This window comes from Folsomia candida, unplaced genomic scaffold (assembly GCF_002217175.1).
Source record: "Folsomia candida strain VU population unplaced genomic scaffold, ASM221717v1 Fcan01_Sc004, whole genome shotgun sequence".
In the NCBI taxonomy this organism is placed as follows: domain Eukaryota; kingdom Metazoa; phylum Arthropoda; class Collembola; order Entomobryomorpha; family Isotomidae; genus Folsomia; species Folsomia candida.
In genome coordinates this window covers 11,487,186-11,506,904 of record NW_019091196.1, presented here as the reverse complement: position 1 = coordinate 11,506,904, position 19,719 = coordinate 11,487,186, and the positions used below count along the sequence as shown (strand labels likewise).

Here is a 19,719-nt window from a genome sequence, read left to right as displayed (position 1 = left end):
CTAATAAAACTTGCCCTTCTAATCTTTAGTGGGATGGCTTATTTATTACACATTGTAAAACGCATACCTAGGAATGACGATGATGTGTGTATGGCGTATGTAAAATAACAGGAGAATAATAACACCTCATTTTTGCATGGCGTATAATAAAGTTCATCAGCTAAGAACGACACTAATGCATAAGTACGAATAAGAGTATTATTCAACAACAAGGCACATGGTCTCCTCGTCGTCTGGTGTAAATAAGAATCTGTTGACTTTGAAAAACCAAAATAATGAAGGGATGTGTGTGATCCGTGTGTGTAATCAGATTCTGTACAAAACAATGTGATATTGTACCTACTACGATTCCTGCAGCGAATTACCTCATTTCCAGTAAATAGTAGTACGTTAAAGGTAGTAATTGCGAAAAGTGCACAAAGGTTATATCATTGCGCTACGTCTTACATACGTCCACCCCCAAAAAATTAAAATAAATTACAAAACCGGTTTTCACACAGTTATGAATGTTGTCAATTACAGAATGTAGTTCTCTAGGATAAATATTTTTTTATGTGAGCTATGAAATGAAATGCAGGCAAAGTTGTGTTGTTGTTCTTCGTCATGGGTGAGGTAACTTGGCAGCATGGTAATGTATGCAGATACAAATGAAGATATTTATACATCCATATTCCACTGTAAAAATAAAATTGCACTTTGGAGTGGAATTTTCGAGATGTATTTTCCATTAGGTACAAACATTGGGATTGATAAACAGGGGGATTAACTAAATTATGTACACATTTAAGGTGATAATGAAAAGTATTTATGATGCAGAAATATGTAAATTGCAAGGACGACATTTTATTATTCATTTCCAATTAGTAAAGCGTTTTATTACTAAAGTCAAATTCAAATTATAAAAAAACGAATTGTAGATATGTTCTTATCTATATTTGTGTGCGTAATAAATCTAACAAATCAAACTATACACTTTAAACCTACCTGAGAATTTTGCATGCAGTCGTGTGGGATGAAATTTGCACCATGTTGATTTGGATTAATATACACAATTTCATATTTCGGATCAATTGTTGGACTTGGAACGTTATATTATCAAAAATTCATAACGTTATATCATCAAAATAGTGAATGGTACGACATAATAATAATTACTACAAAAATTTTTACACAGAAGCCAAATTCGAAACTCGACTTCGTAAAAGTATACCGATATCTATTCAAGTAAAGCGGACGAAAATTAGAAAAGGTTTTAGTGAACACGGCTTTCCTACTACATTAAAACTGGCGATTTTGAACATGTATAATAATATATAAACTCATCAATCAGCAACAAATATTATGCTTACTATTTACGATACTCGCAATTAACAACATACGAAACACTACTAAATTTATTATTATGACTTCTACTTATTTTTTTCTTACGTCATCATCGATAGGTGTTCTTGTTCCGGTCACTTATTTTCGCTCTAGAATTGCAGATCATGGGAGAAAATTGGTGAAAGATCGATGAAGACTAACCTTGCACGTGTGTGATGATGGTTAATTGAAGCCTCTCATGGATTAAAGATAGGAATTCCTGAAAAATATAACGTTAAATTAGATCCCTATTACGCAAATCGGTATAATAATACTTGAACTTTGAATGCTTCCCATTACTAAATAATGAACTTTTTTTGTTATTATGAACTGTCAAAAGTCGAGAATACCGACTTGCAATAATACAGCGTGGTAGTGCAGTTTTTATGTAGAGACAATAATTTTGAAAATCTAACCTCTTTTAAACATGGACCAGTCAGATTTTAATATGACACTAACGGTGATATGGTCGAACCGTGGAGGAAACCTCATCAAAAACTCAGCAGCAGCAGAGCAGCATATTTGTTTGTAAAGAGTAATTTTTTTCGCAGGGCAGGGAGAATATCAAGTCTTCATCACAGAGTTGGTGTCATATTACTTTTATGCGTTTTACATACCCACTAAACTAACCTGTACATGTTTTCGTACGTACATCACCCTCGATTGATCAACACCCGTCATTCTTACACGGCTTTTGACTGGACAAAATTGACAACAACATTGTAAAGCCAATAATGCCACAATCCTTTGGTCAACAAGCATGGTGAATATAATAATTGCAAGCGTCAACCCAACAATCAGTAATTTAAGGTAATTTGTGAGTAAATCGTGGTAACGAAGGACTTACCTTGGAAGAAATAATGGTTACCATATTATGATTCGATTACATCTCCTTCTTCGGTTTCTATGAGTTGTCCTGAAGTAAAGTTGGACGGAAGGTCTTCGTTCGGAACGGCTGCTGCATCCAATGAGTCAGTCTCCCATTGAAGGCTGGCATCTGCTGCAGATACTTCTTCAGATTTTCCAAGACTTTCAATTGGAGAAGAACTCCTTCCACTGGCAGCAGGCGCACTATTCTCTTCGATTTCAGGGGATTGTTTATTATTAGATGACTCCATCTTTGGCGATTTTGTGGGGGTTGATCCTTCCAACTTTGGATCTACGAGTTTTAATGAAATGAAGTCAATTTATATTTTTGAAATTGAATGTGCCAGGTTTCAAACAAATTTATAATCATCAAACCTTCAGAATCCAACTTGCGACTACTAGTTGCTCTATCTCGGTCTTTCTCTTCCTTATCTTTGTTTTTATCATCTCTCCTTCTCCGGTGCCGGTCTCCACTCCTTGATCTCCTCCGGTGCTTGTCCCGACTTCTGCTACGAGATCTCTTTTTCCTATCTTTATCTCTTCTATGTTTATCTTTATCTTTATCCCGGCCTTTGTCATCAGAGGAATGTTTACGAGATTTGGCGTCCCTATCCCGATCTCTGCAAACAGCATAAAGTAAGCATTATAACATAGCATCAAGAACAGAAAATTTCAATTGTTGAATTCTTACCTCGACGTATCTCTATCTCTTTTCCGATCCTTTCTATCTCGTGACCTACGCCGTGGAGATTTTGATTTCGACTTGCGTTTGTCGTCTTTCCTCCTTCTGTCGCGCGATCTGCACAAATCAACAGACCCACCACAATTCGTAGTGAACATTTGGATTGAATGTAAAATCTTTAATTTAATTTAATGTTACCTGGATCTCGAACGCCTCTTATCCCCTCTATCTCTCTCCCTCCTATCACCACCACCTCGATCGGGAATATGGTCTCTGCCACCACCAAATCTCCGATTTTGTCGGTCCCTTTCTTCCATATCCCGAGTTTCTCGTGCTTTCCTTACGTCATCCATTGTCTTTCTAAGCAAAGCGAATCCCATATGTTGCTTACCTATGACATTTATTATAGAAAAATATTATTAAATATTATTTATCCACTGATTGTCCATAAAACTACCACTATAGATTGGATTCATTACCCATGATATGATCATCTAATCGGTGCTGAGCCTCGCCAATGATTAAATAAGAACCGCAAACTTCACATACTTGCATTGCTTTATCAGGATTCCATCTAAAAAAGATTTCAGTTTTATAAATTTAATAGTATTTTAATAAATGCTAAGTACTACCAATTTTTACGTACGGATGGTTAACTTCATTCGACTTCATTTGCTCACGCTCCTCTTTCAATTGATCGCACAATTTGAGTAGTCCTATTGTATAACATATTAAATTATTATTCTGCACTTTAGAATGTACCTAAATAATAATCAACTTCTTCCAACCTTGAGCTTTCTCTACATCTCCCCCACACCCTGCTTCCTCCGCTGTAGAATTTAGAATCAGAATATTTTATATTAGAATTAAATGATTGTGCGTTGGAGAGAGAATTTTTTTTATTAAGCTTACCTTCTTTCAAGAGAACATTAATCCTTTCGGTGAGGAAGGCAATCTTTTCGGCATTTTTAGAACCTGGTCCAGCATAAGTACCCTGTATCGCAATACAAAACAAATTTCCATTAACTAACATTCTAACATTAACAAACTCATTGTTTCAAATCAAAATTTATCAATATTTCATACCCCATCCGGTCCATTTGCAAGAGCAATCCTCATCTTTCCTCGCTTTATTTTTGCCTCGATATCTTGAATCATCTTATCAGCGAATCGAATAAACTCATTTTCAAACTGCAGTTTTCTATTATTAGGAGCTTCTTCCGAATATTTCTTTCGTAGTTGATCATCATGAAGCTGTTGATAAGAATGAAGCAAGTATAATGTATAATGCATAATCAAATCTACAAAGTAATACCCATACATAAATAATAAAATATCACCTTTATGCAAGGACCCAAGTCAGCTTTAGTGTTAACGAAGAGTTCATTCGGACAAAAAGACACGAGATAATGGGAGCAAATCTGAAACCATGAAAGTTGCATTCTATTAATCCAACTGTCAATCAAAGAGTTAATTAATTTAATTATTATTTATCTTACGTCGGGGTCATCCCATGAAACAGCTTTCGGTTTGTCATCCGGTCCTGCGTTTCGATTTCGTCCCATTAACTCGTCCAAAATGGACGACATAAAGTTCTTGGCCGACATGGCGCAAGTAAATTATAACTATGCACTACTATTTATTTAACAAATAGCAAAACATATATTTGACAAGAAAATAAATTTCAAGAAATGTAGAAAAACAGAAGTTTACTATAATAATAATATTTTTATGAACTTTTTATCTTTACCGCAGCTGAAATGTTGACATGAGACGAGTTCGAGCCTGAGAATCAATTCACCGTGTGACAAAACTTAACATGTTCGCACACCTCAATTTAATTGCCCTGTTTTGTATTGAGATTATAAAATTAATAAAATTGACACAAATTTTATGTAAATATGACTGTAAATTCAGTTAAATTAGCAAGTAAAATATGTGTTTGCGTACGTGTAATACGCACAAATAATACATAATGCATATTAAATTACGTTTGCCTAATACTAGATTTGCATGATATAGACAAATAATTCTAAATTTCCACTCTGGCTAATAATAATTTCTCTCGGTAACTTTGTATCAGAAGATAAATTTAGTAATTTAACCTGAACCTAACTTTAATTATGGAAAAATAGTGGAAAAATAGTTGCATGCAATTTTGATGAGCAGGCATGGTGGCATGCTGCCTGTGGAATTTGTTATGTCAGAGGCGGTTTTGTCCACGCTCCCGCTCCAAACCATGCTCGCAACCACCACTGACTGGCTTTTCATACTTCGCCTTTCTTCATTCTTTCTGCTTGCACTTGCGAATTCCACACACTTTTTGCGAATTCTACTCCGTCCGTTCACGTTCGGCAGCTGGGTCTCCCGCATCAGTTCAACTCGCGAAATCCATCTTGATTTGGTGGCGACTTGTCTTCATAATTGTTTCGTCAATTAGTGATCTGCCCCTTGAATTTCTGAGTGGAAATTTCTTCTTCTTGGACGGCGATAGTTCGTAGGTGGACGAAATCTGTGACAAGCATAAGAACTAATCCTAATTAAGGTGAGTCATACTTATTATAAAGACTCATGGGCATGGCCACGTTGTGAGCCAGCAGACATGAATCTTACACTTGATAAGAGCATGATGCCGGATTAGGTTGACCTTGTTCACTTGTCTGTCTGTGCATGTGGTCTCGTAATAATTTATATTGGTCCGAATCTAATTTCTAATTAAATAATTGTGCTATCGCAGTTACCACAAAAAAATCTAAAAAGTAACAATGACTGGAATGGGGAATGAAGAAGAAGCTCAGTTTGCCTTGATCCTCTCGACACTGTTATCAACTGAAAACGAGACAAGACAGCAGGCAGAGGTGAGTAGTGTGTTAATAATGGGCGAAGGATATTGCATTGGTCCTGGTGTAATAATAATACTTACGATGATACCTTTAGGCAAGTTACGATGGGATTTCTCCTGATAAGAAGGTGTTTTTCTTGCTCACATTCCTGAGAAATACTGGCGCACCTGAAGAACTTCGCCAACTTTGCGCCGTTCTGTTCCGTCGACTTTTCACTACACATTTTGACTTTGTCTGGAATGCGGTAAGATTAATGTTATAATGCAATTCTGATTACGTTTACTTGTCTTGTCGGAAAGTCAAAAATTGTTCAAACTTATTTCTTATAGTTGACTACGGAAGCCCAGAATCAAGTAAAAAGCGAGATGATGACCCTGGTTGGGAAAGATAACGAAAATTTGACGATGCGGAAAAAGGTGGCGGAAGTTGCAGCAGAACTCGTTCGAAATCTCATAGATGACGACGGAAGTAATTTGTGGCCCGAGTTTTTGCAGTACTTGTTCCAATTGGCAAACACCAATAATTCCATCTTGAAGGAGAACGCGCTAATCATTTTTGCCCTGGTGCCCGGAATTTTCGGAAATCAACAGTCCGCGTACTTGGATGTCATAAAGCAAATGTTGGCTCAGTCGTTTCAACATGAACAATATTCTGTGCGATTCCATGCTGGGAAAGCGCTGGCTGCATTTATCACGGATCACGATAAGGAGGAAAGTGTTCTGAGACATTTTACTGACTTGGTCCCCTTCTACTTGACCACGATGGAAGAATCTGTCCGACTTCAGGAGGATGACACCTTGCTGAAAATGGCTATTGAAATCATTGGCCTAACACCAAAGTTCGTTCGCCCTCATCTTGGAACATTCTTGGAGCTGTGTTTAGGAATTGCTAAGGAAAGCCAGATTGCAGATGATTGGCGTCACTTGGCCCTCGAATTTACAATTACTGCTGCAGAAAATGTCCCTGGAGCTGTCAAAAAAGCGGGTGGTCACTTTATCCCGCAGTACATCCAATTGGTACAATTTTGTCCGCTAATTATGTTTATAACGGCGTATTCCTGTACTGCTAATGATAACTATTTGCTTTGCTTTTGTAGTTGCTGGAAATGATGACAGAGCAAGAACTCGAAGACGAAGAAGACTGGATCGAATCAGACGAACCGGTTGAAGAGGATTCCGACTGTAATCCAGCCATGGCAGAATCAAGTTTGGATAGATTTGCCTGCGCCTTGGGAGGAAAGACCGTGCTGCCTATTGTGATGGGCCAAGTCCAAACAATGTTGAGTAGTCCAGAGTGGGAGAAACGATATGCAGGACTCATGGCTGTCTCTGCTGTGGGAGAAGGATGTTCCAAACAGATGGAGCCTATTCTGAACCATGTTGTTGATCCGATTTTAAATTTCCTAAAAGATCCCGTAAGTATATATAGTGGTTTACCCTGATGATTTGCCTTGGGTTAATTGAAAGCGTATGCAGTATAGTTATAAATTATTTGGTTATTCATTTCCAGCACCCCCGTGTTCGATATGCTGCTTGTAACGCTTTGGGACAAATGGCGACCGATTTCGCACCAGGTTACGAAAAGAAGTTCCATTCTAAAATTCTTCCGGGTTTAATTGGTCTGCTGGATGATAACTCGTGTGCTCGGGTGCAAGCTCATGCAGGTTAGTAACTTCAAATGTTTTAAGTTCTTTTTCATCTTCAAAATCACATGAATCATTTTTTTTAAATATATAATTTATGTAGGTGCCGCCCTTGTCAATTTTTGCGAAGAGTGTCCTAAGGATATTTTGAAGAATTATGCGGAACCCTTGCTTGGAAAACTAGAAGCTTGTTTCCAAATGAAAATTAAAGAGTTGCAAACCATGTCAAAAAAATTAGTTTTGGAACAACTGGTGACAACGGTGGCCGCAATTGCCAATACTCTGGAAGATGACTTTGCTCCGTTTTACGAACGATTCATGCCTTGCATGAAGTACATAATGGAGAATGCGAATTCGTCCGAACTTCGGTTGCTGAGGGGAAAAACGATCGAGTGTGCCTCACTGATTGGGTTGGCTGTCGGAGCTGAAAGGTTCACTGCTGACGCGTCTGCGATTATGGATCTCTTACTACGAACACAGGTTGACAATGGAGGAGTCAATTTGGATGATGATGATCCACAATTATCTTACATGATTACCGCATGGGCTCGGATTTGCCAGATTCTCGGTATTTAGGATTTAAGATTTACTCAAAGATTGAATTGCTCAATTAATTTAAATTTGAATTATAATAGGGGCCAGTTTTGCTCCATATTTGCCCATGGTCATGGGTAAGTTCAACGTCAAGTTTTACTTGTTGATTGTTAAAGTAGTTTATAGGCATTATAAAATCATAAATTGACTTATTTTAGCTCCTGTGCTTCGAACTGCGTCTATTAAGCCAGAATTGACCGTGCTAGAACCAGAGGATGTAAAGGTAAACCAACAAAGAATTACTTTTTCAGTCCGATGGCTGATAAAGATTTTTCAATCTCATTGTAGGGCGTTGAAGGTGCAGAGGATTGGGAATTAATTTCTTTGGGCGACTCTCAAAATATTGGATTGCATACTGCGAAACTTGAAGATAAGGCGATGGCTTGTCAAATGCTTGTGTGTTATGCTCGCGTAATGAAGGAACATTTTCGGCCTTACGTCGACGAGGTTAGTCAAATTGCTGGCTCATAATTTATTGGCTATATATTCATACCTGGCATTCATGTTGTTTGACTTATTCAGGTTGTTAAACTTACTTTGCCACTGCTAAAGTTCTACTTTCACGACGGCGTTCGATCATCAGGTATGTGTACAAAAGCAAATACTATTGCATTTCTATACAATATATATTAAATTATGTATGCAGTTTGAAATGCAAAGTTTATTAATAATTAATTAATTAAAGGCAATTAATAATCACATGTAATCTGTAATAGCTGCTGAGATAATTCCACACCTGATTAAGAGTGTGTCTAGCAATACGGAACACATGATTACTTTGTGGACCATGCTGAAAACAGATCTCCTGATCGCAACGGAAGCTGAACCCGAGAGTGAAGTAAAAGTTGAACAACTTCATGCAATAAGTTTGTGTATTGAGATGCTGCCACCAGAAGGATTGGATGTGCAAACTATTCAAAAAATTACAAGCGTAGTAGAAAAGGTTTTTACGGAGCATTTTGAACGATCAGGTTAGTTTCAATGATATTTCACTATTAAAACGGAAACAAAATAACACCGACTTTTAACTCTTGTATCTTTTCTTTGTACTAGATGAGCGAGCTGAGCAAAGAAAGGATGAAGATTTTGACGAAGTTGTTGAGCAACAGCTATGGGACGAGATGGAAGATGACAACTACATCTTGACCAAAGCTGCAGATGTTGTGCATGCCATGCTTAAAGTGCATAAAGCAAATTACTTGCCCTACATGGAACCTGGCATAATTCCAATGGTTACAAAATTGATTGTAAGGGATATAAAAATTAATTGTGGTTGCGTTGAATTATGGTTATAACGTTCTTCATTAAAAAAACTTGTAGGCACCGGAACGATACTGGCAAGAACGTCAGTGGGGGATTTGCATTTGGGACGACGTGATGGAGTTTACGGGGTCGGCAGCGTTAGCATACCAGAATTTATTTATCCCAAGTTTGTTGACATTTTTGGGAGACTCTAGTTCTGAAGTTCGACAAGCTGCTGGATATGGTTGTGGCGTTATGGCCCAGTTTGGGCAAGAAGCATTTGCTCGTAAGTTATAATTTTATTGATATGTTTTTTTCATGATTACAAGTTTTTTTATTAACTCTTGTGTTCCGCTGCTTAATTAAACAGACGTTTGTGGCCAAGCCATCCCACTGTTGGTACAGATTGTTTCGGATCCGGAAGCTCGCTCGGAAAATAACATATGCGCCACCGAGAACGCAATTTCTGCCGTCGCCAAAATTATCAAATTCTGTCCCTCATCTATAAATCCAGCTGAAGTTATTCCCATGTGGTAAGTGTAACGACATGACTAAATAAATTGCATAAATAATGTATTAATCTAAATTTCTAGGCTTTCGTGGCTGCCCATTTGGGAAGATAAAGATGAAATGGAGTCTGTCTACGGTTTGCTCTGTGACCTTTTGGAATCGAACTCTCCCCTCGTTTTGGGCCAAGATGCATCCAACCTTCCCCGAATTGTTCGCATAATAGCTGAGACTTTCTATAGAAAATGTTTGCCTGATTCGTCTCCATTTCAAGGAAGACTTGTCAACCTCGTCAAAATGATACAGAGTAATCCACAAATGTTCCAAGCTTGTGTGACTCCTCTTGAGCCAGAATTACAGCAAAGCCTTCAAGCTGCACTTAACGCTGTGCCTAGTTAAGCGAAGACATTATTATATTGGATTGAAGAAACCCCGCTACCTTATTATATATACTAATGATGATCTAATAACATAAGTTTTAAAATACTTCTTATTAATTATTTCGAAGCTCTCCCTCTCCTTTCATCTTTAATCTATCTATGTCTGTATATCTGACGGAAAAAATTTGATCATATTATTGTTGAACAGCGCTTTGTTTGGCATATCGTTTTATTATATTTAAATTGTCTTTCCATTAATTTGTATTTTACCTAAATGAATATTGACTAATTTAGATAGATCATATGGATGTATCGAATTTGTAAGGTTATCATGACGGTTCTAGCCGAACTACACAGTGTCTAGAAAAAATACCATAACGTAAACTTCGGAAAAAAAGATCTTGATTTTTTACAATTTCGGTACAGGCATTTGTTCTTATTCTAAGTAGTAATTTTTAATTGTGCATGGAATACATATAATGTCATAAACTATCATTGAACTGTTATCAGCGTGAACGAGCAAGTGGAGGAGAGTGTAAGGAAAAGAGGGGTACATAAGTAAACATAAAGTCTTTCAAGATCCACCTCGTCCTTGTGATATGCCCTCGAGTGCTTTTCTATAGTTGTTCTCAAATGTTGTTAAATTTAATTTTGAGGAATAACCCCGTTGATATAAAAATTATGCTTTCTCTTCTAATTCACTCGAATTGTTTTGATGGGTTATATTTATCAATACTTGTTACATTAATTTGCCCTCCTCAATAACATACTGGATCACAAGAATATTAGTGAAGAAGACTACGCCGCCGTGAGTTAATAACGAAAACGCAATTCGTTGAATATAAACTATTGAAATATAAAATGTTGGTTTCATTTATACAAGGTACACACTTAGATAAATAAATTGACTACATATGCTAAGAATCAGGACGCTATGAAGTTTTTGATTAATTTTGCATCTCTTTAATTTGTTGAAAATACTTGCAAGCTATTTTCAAATCCATATCCCTTTTAGGTTTAAAATGTCATATTTTAAATATACAAACCACAAGAAGTTGAGAATAAGCCTTTAGCTTTGGAAATTATTTTGTTTAACAAATATCTGAAACAGAAATAGATTACGATAAGGATACAAAGTTAATGCTTACTCATTTACTTTACGCTCAAGATTATGGAAATTGCCCATTCGTCATTTCTAATATCCATCCCTTGGCTTAAAGCTTTAGTCAGCAATTAGTCAATGTCAACAATGGGTCATCATCATCACTTGTCATTTTCGCTGAATCCACTACTCTCAATGGGTTAGTTATGGACTCGTGTGTTAAATAAATAATGGCATCCCTAAATAACCACTGGTACATACAATCTGATTCCGATTATTGATGCAAGAAAAACGTTTACTTGAGGGGCAAAGTTCGTATTTATAATACTCTTATCATAATTTTTTGATGAAATGGGTTTTCAGATTTTTTAAATTATTATTAAAAGCTGATAACATATTTTGTTGACTTGGGCCGTGGGACGGCATACTGGGTGAAATTTTCCAGACAAAACGGATAATGCATTTCATGCCACATTTTGGAACGATAGTTCATGAATTGCGTAAATATGCCATCCAGATCAAGTTTTTTCCTGTCATATCCTGCAAAAGCGTTATAGGGCAACTGACAAATTGATGGGAACTAAACCAGGCAATGCTGCACACCTTTCTCATGAACCTTTCTCATGAAGCTTATCGAAACAAGTGTCAACAAATCATTACCCACACACACAGAGTATTTGTCAACATGATGCACACTTTGTTACAGAAAGTGGCTGATTTTTAGGCTAAACTTGAGGCAAGCCAAAGCAAAAGCAGGTAACTGATGCATTATCCACGAGCACGAGCTGAGTACTTTGTGGCTCGTTAAGGTTTTAAATCGTCTAATTGTGATAATATGCCATTAGTGAAAACAAATCATCAATAAAATTACTAATGACCATACAGTTTTAGTGGGACATGCTTCTGACAGGATTGTCTGTTATAACAAAATTCTGAAAATTCTTAACATGCATATTTAGCTCATTTAAAATTAAACGATTTTTTAACGCACGTGCACTTCCAATAATATCATCAAACTTTTACAAGTCGTAGTAAGTAGCTAAAATAAGAACTTCTCCGAATTGTAACCGCAGTGCACAATATGGTTCACTATATTCTCTGACATTTTTGTAGTCAAGTTTGTGCTATTTACGGAATAAAAAAATTGTAACGACTAAAATTTTAGATGGCTTGGCTTGGGGTGGAAGAAAGGCTTAAATAATGCTACGGTTTTTTCGTCGTTTAGTTTTACTAGGAAAAGAAAGGGTCGATTATTGTGATTTGCTTGCCTTTCTCTGACCTAAAATCTACCTGTTTCAGGAAGCAAAACTCCGACGACCCGACAGTCTCCTCTGCATATACAACACAAAACAATGCCTTATATTTTGTCTAACCGTCAACTTTTGCATCACAGGTCGAGGTTAGCTCAACAGCTTGACTTTTAAGGAGACGGATCTGGAACCATTTTCTCTCTAAAAGTATCCTCAAACCCAGTTCCACATGTGTGTTAATAAAATTCCTAAGCTAATTGTGAGGCAGCATGAGATATGAGATTTTAGTTAGAAGTCAATATTAACGAAATAACGTATAGCTTATTTTTTGGCATTGATTGATTGTTCTCAACAAACAAATATTTATTGTCCGTTACTGAAATTTGCCGAGTTCATCAACGTCATTGGTATTAATTACGTAATTCAGAATGAGCAAACAAATGGTTTGACAAGTGTTCAGTAATGCTTATTATGCACCACATTTCACAGAGCGAAATAATCCAAAATTATCGGAAACAATTCCACGAGCACTTTTTTAATGAAATTTTTGCGTACTCCGAGTTGTTGAGGGTGAAGGCCAAACATATAAAAAAATTGACGAGCCACGCCCACTTTGGGTGTGGTTTTTTCCTGGTAGGGTTAGAGCCAAATGGCATATCAAAAGTTGTAGCTCATGCGATGGTACATCTGCAGTAAAAATTTCATCTAAATCCGTTCACAAACAACAAAGATATCCAATGGCGAAACTCGGCGACAGTCAAAATGCGACGACTTTAGGGGCGTGGTTCTCCGAAAGGGGCAAGTACAATACTCTGAAAATTATTGTAAATTGTAGTCCCCACTGATCTTAACGAATTCCAAGAAAAACGGAGATCTTGATTCTGCCCCTTTCCAAGCTATAAGCCCGGGAACATTGGGAACATTCATGGCGAAATTGTCCAAAAAGGGTGAAATTTGACATGTCGTATCGCAGTAAAAATCGATATCTAGCTTCAGCCAGGTCTAAAAAGTGCGTCGCAGGTGAAATTGACCCATGTCGTCAGGGAAGCATGTCGACGTGTCGAAATTTCGACATGGAGCTAGAGAGGTGAAATTTAAAACTAATACTCCCCTGCCCTCCAAACTACATATGCAAACACTTTTGATCATGTCGACACGCCATTTCGATAGAAATCGACCTTTTAATGCCCAACTTTTAATGTCCAACTCTAGCTCCATGTCGAAATTTCGACACGTCGACATGCTTCCCTGACGACATGGGTCAATTTCACCTGCGACGCACTTTTTAGACCTGGCTGAAGCTAGATATCGATTTTTACTGCGATACGACATGTCAAATTTCACCCTTTTTGGACAATTTCGCCATGAATGTTCCCAATGTTCCCGGGCTTATAGCTTGGAAAGGGGCAGAATCAAGATCTCCGTTTTTCTTGGAATTCGTTAAGATCAGTGGGGACTACAATTTACAATAATTTTCAGAGTATTGTACTTGCCCCTTTCGGAGAACCACGCCCCTAAAGTCGTCGCATTTTGACTGTCGCCGAGTTTCGCCATTGGATATCTTTGTTGTTTGTGAACGGATTTAGATGAAATTTTTACTGCAGATGTACCATCGCATGAGCTACAACTTTTGATATGCCATTTGGCTCTAACCCTACCAGGAAAAAACCACACCCAAAGTGGGCGTGGCTCGTCAATTTTTTTATATGTTTGGCCTTCACCCTCAACAACTCGGAGTACGCAAAAATTTCATTAAAAAAGTGCTCGTGGAATTGTTTCCGATAATTTTGGATTATTTCGCTCTGTGCATTTTCATCCTCATAAATATCTGGAAATTGTTAGGATTTCTCCATAATCGTTCTTTTATTACTCATATTTAACATTCATCACTTTCCTGCACGAATAGATAAGTCTGCTAAAACCAATGAAATACTACATATTTAGTTATCTGTCATACTTATCACAGCATTCTCCTGGTATGCGATTCATATATGTACTTAAATCCACATAAATGTATGCACTTGACACTTGCAGTATTCGTTGAACTCATCAACGGCAACTAATTTCTGTAGATATTTTCTTTTTCGTTTGGCCGTTTACATATTTAAATCAATTGCCAAATTTGCATCCGAAATACTCATCTCTAAACCAACCACCAAACGTAGACAGACACCTGAACGATAAGAACTTTTGTAACTGACAACGATTTTATTTTCCTAATGCAAAAGTTAAGAGTTCAAACTCAAATACTATACCAACCAATACAGAGGTACAAACAAAATGTCAAGCTTATCAGAAAAAATAACTTCCACCAGAGAGGAAAGGAAACAACGGAACAAAAAATAAATGGCAAATACAAATTATGATAAGACAATTTATTGCAAAGAACAAATATATTTATGATGGTGGTAGGTACAATTTTGTCTCGCAATTTTTGAAAACAAAATCATAATCATTGAGTAAATAATGTAAAACTGTCGGTTAAAAAGCTAGCTTATGCATATTTTCTGGAGAAGGGTGATAATGTAGATTGATGACTAATGGTAAGAAGAATTATTCCAAGCAAGAGTCGACCTTTGCCCCTTGTCTTATTTTTAACCTCTGGTTTATCAAAGACAGATAAGTCTTTTTAATTATCTATTTAATTAGTGCAAACCGTAAATTGGAAATTGTTCAGTAAAATTAATCCAAAAAATTGTCTCAATCTGCCTCAATGATGAGATTTAACTAAGAATAAGAGTGCAAGCAAGCAAACAAGCTCAATCTTAATTTGCCTCGAACGTTTCTTTCTGGAAATCTGGTATCATTTTATTTCCTTGGCCAAAATCCAAAGTTCCTTGAGAGATGAGTCACTGCGACAGGACAAGGACTCGATAGTCGTTGACAGTTGGACATAATTAGCATAGTGTGGATGCAAGAACGTAGATAAAAGTGCGTGCCCAGCAGCAAAACCCAAGCTCAGTTTTTAATGCAGTGCGTCGTTAGTGAGTTAAAAAGTGAGACAGAACCTCGGGTGCTGCTCAGTGTTGCTTCTATTTTAGTTGAGCGTGGTCGTTGTCTGTCTGCCTGCAGTTCCAGCCAATCAACCGGCGAATTTATTCTCCATACGAAATCCACGTTGTTTACAATTTACTAAAAAAATAACGGCCACTTTTTTCAAAAATAAGTTTAAAAAACGTTGCTTTTGAACGTTTTTCTGTTTTAAAGGTGAGGGGATTTTCGTGCTTTTGGATATTTGAGACTTGTTATTTGTTTCCCTTTAAATTGTAAAAAAAGTGTTTCTCACGTTTCTCACTCACGTGTTTTTATAATATTTTTCAGAAAATCTAACAAAAATGGAAGTGCAACCAGCCTCAATCCAGTTCGTATCTCCACCCTCGACCAAGTTCCACAGCCCCACGAAACGCGACATGGCTCGCAGCGCGGAACTCTTGCGCCGAGTTCTGCATCCAAGACTTCTGAAGCAGGAGAAGATTCACGCCATGAGCAAGCGGCCACAAATTAGATGCGCTGCTGAAGCGGATATCACCATTCAACAGGTTGTCTCATCCACGCAAGAAGTCAAGGCAAATCTGATCGGTTTGGAACTACAGTTTCAAAACCTGGAAGGGAAAGTGGACAAGTTGGAGCTGGAGTTTGAAAATGGACAAAAGCATCACATGATTCATCAACTGAGCTTCAGTCCAGGTAGGTTATCAATCCCCCTTGAAAGTACAAAGTATATTGCATTTCTGAAAAAATCGATTCTTCATTCATTCATGGTTTTGAGATGTGTTACTGATGGTCCAATTTAATCGTATAATTTGTGTATTCCAGGAAGTCGAATGTCTCCATCGCCTACACCAGTCTCCACTTATTTTACATTGAGGAGGACCCCCTCTCGCCAGGCGAAACTGAATGTTTTGAAGACACACAACTTCAAGGTGTCTTCTTTGATGATGTCTCCCTCATCCCCCGGATTCATGATGTCTTCTCCGATAATGGAATACACCAGGAAGAGGAATGTGCTGGAAATGTGCCTGAACCGGCTCCTCGCCAAGGTGAAGGGAGAAGCTGAAATTCTTCAAGGCTTGTTTGAGGACAACTTCAAAGTATTGAAATTTCGACGGGCAGAAAATTGTGTTCTTAATATGATCAAGTTACAGAGAAAGTTGAGAGGATGTCAAGATAACTTGTGTCAGTTGAGGGACAGATTGCTTCACATTCAGAACTGATTTTTTTCTAACTTATAAACTACTTGCCAATTCATTGTCAAAGTTGTACAAATATTTAGATTTGACTTGTGAAAATTGTATAATTAATTGATATTTTTTATTTGACTTATTTACGATTTATCTTAGAACTTAACATGTGGGGGCGAATTGTTGATCGATTCATGCAAACTGAAACTGCACACCTGCTGTGTTCACTCTAGTTCATTATTTAATTATGTATTTACATGACAGATTTTTGACTCGCTGTTGTGTTATTCACAGTTTGTTTTGAAATTCCTTAATTCTTGTTTACTTATTTTTTAGTAATTTATGTTCTAGTTTTTTTGGTAAGACGAATCAATCGTTAGTGCGTCAAACACTTTGACAAGAACCTTTACTGTGTTAATTTTGTTTTGACTCCAACCCAATATATTTGACTGATTATTGCTTATTTTTGTATATGACAATGAACGATGATGATCTTGGTGCTGGAACAAACAGACTTGTGTAAATACAATTAAGACAATAATAGTTAACATTATGGTGCATAATAAATTGTTAAGTATTCATGTAACGGGTTATGCAATTGAGCAAGTACTTTTATGGAAATAATTTTCTAAGTCTTGTTACATCCGATCGGATTAAAGCTATGTATAAATAAACATTGAAATTTGTTAATCCGAAGTCTGAGTTTTTATGCTATTATTTGTGCTTTACAAGTTGCATAGATAATTGCAAGTACATATACAAATACAGTTTCAGAACAATTTACAGAAGTAGAACTTTTATGATTAAATGATATGCGATACGAACAGAATAATGAGAAAAATGTGATAATATGCAGGCAAAATAATTAGTATTATTCTTGCACTTATCGTTAGATTATTGTTTTGGTGTCATTGTATTGTAATGCGCATGGAACAAGGTAATGCGTATGAATATGCCTGCTATCATTAAACAAGAGAAGATCTAATAGATGTGCCATTATCTAAAACAAAGGGCCTCCTCAGACACACGAAAAAATCGTCGCTTCGAAGTTTGCTTTGTTTTTCGCTTATCGATAACATGGCAAGAATTATGAAAATTGTAAAATTTTGTTTCGACTTCAGCTAACCGACCTTAACCCCACTTCTGAGTTGAGTTTCTGTTCGCTTATCCCAGAGCTCGCTTATCAGGAAGCAAGCGAAAAACTTAGCGAAATTAGAAACGACGATTTTTTCGTGTGTCTGAGGAGGCCCAAAGTATTCATTTCAGTTTTTCTCCCGTCATAGCGTTGTAGATTTGTATTGCAATTTAGTTAAAACTCATTGAGACAGTTTGTGCAAATTATTTTATCTCAGTTTCATTTCAAATACGTAAAAAAGAACATCTATAACATCATAAGAACAATAATAATGTACTCGAACATATTTCCAGAAAATTCATGTGATTCGTCGCGATTCCTAAATGTTTTGCCCCCGCATTCTTGCAACACTCCCTCCCGAATATTTAAACATTTTTTAACTGGTGTAGTATTGTTATTGTTTATTATTACGTTGTTTACAATTCTCAAAGCTTTATCGTCTAATGTTTCCTGACTTAAACTAGATAGGCAATAAAATAAATCGCGAAGTTTGTGCATACCTACCTACTAGTAATACTTATTGGGAAATTGTAATGGACAAAATCCTGTTCACCTTTGCAAGTAGTTTTATCGCCATTATTTGTAGCATTAACATAATAAATGTTACCGGAAGGACTACTGAGCTGGACAAGAATGACATCGATCTTGAGTCCTTGGAGCAACATTTAGAGGAAGAACAGGGTCAAGATTATTGGGTAAAGTTTAATTTTCATCCAGTTTCATAAGAATATTTATAATGCACTATTTTTCTCCAGCCAATCCCTTTAAAAAATATGCGACAAATTCGCCTCAGCACCTTGCAAAATTTGACTCCTCTAGTGAGACAGCAAGCGATCGAGTATTACACGACCGTTTTAAATCAAGAACCACCTGAAATCACAAGCCCTTGGTTCAAATTATTTGTGCCGGTGCGTTGATATTTTTATTCTTATTAATGATATTGTAATCTCACATTACACAATATTCGATAATTCTGAATGCAGTCTGACAAGGATCTGCAAAAGAAGAAAGAAATGAAACTGGATCTTTTGAAGAGGGGCATTTGGGCCGAATGCGGATGGGTAAAAAAGTTACCCTCGCCATTCGGCAAAGATGACCACGACCAATGCACTGAACCAGAATTGCAATATTTACTGGATAATTCGGAATAACTAATAATAATTAGTGCAAAATTATATATAAATATGTATCTAATTAATTATAACTCTAATTGATGCACCAGTGCTGGTAACCTATTAATAAAACTTGATCGAAAAAAAACTGACAATACATAGAAAAGTAGGACATTGATCTAATGCCCTTCTTGTTACATTTCATCAAGTCATCTGTATGTTAACAAAACTAACAAAAAAAAGTAAAAGTGAGACGGCAGAAGTTCAGGGTTACACGCTAGCCAAATAGCAACGGCATGAAATGATGAGACGTCGTATCGCTATAATAACCACCTCACGAAACAAGATGCTATTGGGTGACCTATTTAAACCTACTCGGCCGATTCCTGTCAACGACCAGCAGATAGTCCAAAATGTGGATGCCTTCTGATTATATGAATTTATAAAAAGTTGATTTGATACTTAGCATTGATTCACAAAATTTTATGGGATGCAAATCCAAAGGGTTTGCTGAATACTTTTTTGTCTTTACTTTTTATGAGTTGCGTTATACAGAGTCAAAATCGTTTGTTTGTACTCAAGTTACACATGTCCTCTCACGAGGACAAGGTCGCTGCGCGTTAATGGTTAGTAAATGTTAATATTGAACAATTGGGTAGATTATATTTTTCATTGATTTCCTAAATTCGAGTGGTAATCATACTACAATTTGCAAGAATATTAGCAGAAATTCTTAATTTTGTGAATATTTATTTTAGGATTGATTTAAGGCAACAGACCCGCATGGTACAGTTAATGGAGTGTCCCTTAAGATCGATTA

At 36.7% G+C, this 19,719-nt stretch overlaps 3 protein-coding genes across 4 annotated transcripts; 2 read left to right on the top strand and 1 right to left on the bottom strand.

The window, feature by feature from the left end:
- Positions 1 to 823: 823 nt before the first annotated feature.
- Positions 824 to 4,656, bottom strand: LOC110848815 (luc7-like protein 3). Its single transcript, XM_035851519.1, has 11 exons — positions 4,411 to 4,656; positions 4,252 to 4,332; positions 3,998 to 4,165; positions 3,824 to 3,905; positions 3,700 to 3,741; positions 3,558 to 3,627; positions 3,391 to 3,485; positions 3,110 to 3,302; positions 2,921 to 3,028; positions 2,605 to 2,849; positions 824 to 2,521 (listed from the first exon to the last, which is right to left on the bottom strand). Exons 1-11 carry the CDS (start codon positions 4,516 to 4,518, stop codon positions 2,235 to 2,237), a joined length of 1,479 nt encoding a protein of 492 aa, XP_035707412.1. The 5' UTR covers positions 4,519 to 4,656; the 3' UTR covers positions 824 to 2,234.
- Positions 4,657 to 5,185: 529 nt separating this feature from the next.
- On the top strand, positions 5,186 to 11,046 carry LOC110848305 (importin-5). The gene is made up of 16 exons (XM_022095486.2): positions 5,186 to 5,456; positions 5,649 to 5,769; positions 5,849 to 5,998; positions 6,084 to 6,770; positions 6,851 to 7,168; positions 7,264 to 7,417; positions 7,500 to 7,964; positions 8,032 to 8,067; positions 8,149 to 8,213; positions 8,279 to 8,437; positions 8,513 to 8,573; positions 8,707 to 8,961; positions 9,044 to 9,237; positions 9,311 to 9,518; positions 9,603 to 9,765; positions 9,826 to 11,046. Exons 2-16 carry the CDS (start codon positions 5,677 to 5,679, stop codon positions 10,136 to 10,138), a joined length of 3,321 nt encoding a protein of 1,106 aa, XP_021951178.1. The 5' UTR covers positions 5,186 to 5,456; positions 5,649 to 5,676; the 3' UTR covers positions 10,139 to 11,046.
- Positions 11,047 to 15,357: 4,311 nt separating this feature from the next.
- On the top strand, positions 15,358 to 19,041 carry LOC110848670. 2 transcript variants are annotated; one of them, XM_022096536.2, is made up of 5 exons: positions 15,358 to 15,678; positions 15,793 to 16,158; positions 16,288 to 18,482; positions 18,543 to 18,695; positions 18,771 to 19,041. In XM_022096536.2, exons 3-5 carry the CDS (start codon positions 18,321 to 18,323, stop codon positions 18,936 to 18,938), a joined length of 483 nt encoding a protein of 160 aa, XP_021952228.1. In that variant the 5' UTR covers positions 15,358 to 15,678; positions 15,793 to 16,158; positions 16,288 to 18,320; the 3' UTR covers positions 18,939 to 19,041. The 2 variants fall into 2 exon arrangements, with proteins under 2 accessions (XP_021952228.1, XP_021951628.1); XM_022095936.2 differs by lacking the exons at positions 18,543 to 18,695; positions 18,771 to 19,041 and having other exon boundaries at positions 15,373 to 15,678; positions 16,288 to 17,348.
- Positions 19,042 to 19,719: the final 678 nt, after the last annotated feature.

Excerpts from the sequence above, each read along its gene's own strand:
- LOC110848305 (XM_022095486.2), top strand. The coding sequence starts at position 5,677 with ATGACTGGAATGGGGAATGAAGAAGAAGCTCAGTTTGCCTTGATCCTC. Across the intron at positions 6,771-6,850 it reads TCCCGCAGTACATCCAATTG|TTGCTGGAAATGATGACAGA; the intron begins GTACAATTTTGT and ends TTGCTTTTGTAG. Across the intron at positions 9,238-9,310 it reads CAATGGTTACAAAATTGATT|GCACCGGAACGATACTGGCA; the intron begins GTAAGGGATATA and ends AAAAACTTGTAG.
- LOC110848670 (XM_022095936.2), top strand. The coding sequence starts at position 15,807 with ATGGAAGTGCAACCAGCCTCAATCCAGTTCGTATCTCCACCCTCGACC. Across the intron at positions 16,159-16,287 it reads TCAACTGAGCTTCAGTCCAG|GAAGTCGAATGTCTCCATCG; the intron begins GTAGGTTATCAA and ends TGTGTATTCCAG.
- LOC110848815 (XM_035851519.1), bottom strand. The coding sequence starts at position 4,518 with ATGTCGGCCAAGAACTTTATGTCGTCCATTTTGGACGAGTTAATGGGA. Across the intron at positions 3,906-3,997 it reads TTGCAAATGGACCGGATGGG|GGTACTTATGCTGGACCAGG; the intron begins GTATGAAATATT and ends ATTGCGATACAG. Across the intron at positions 3,029-3,109 it reads AAGAGGCGTTCGAGATCCAG|ATCGCGCGACAGAAGGAGGA; the intron begins GTAACATTAAAT and ends TGATTTGTGCAG.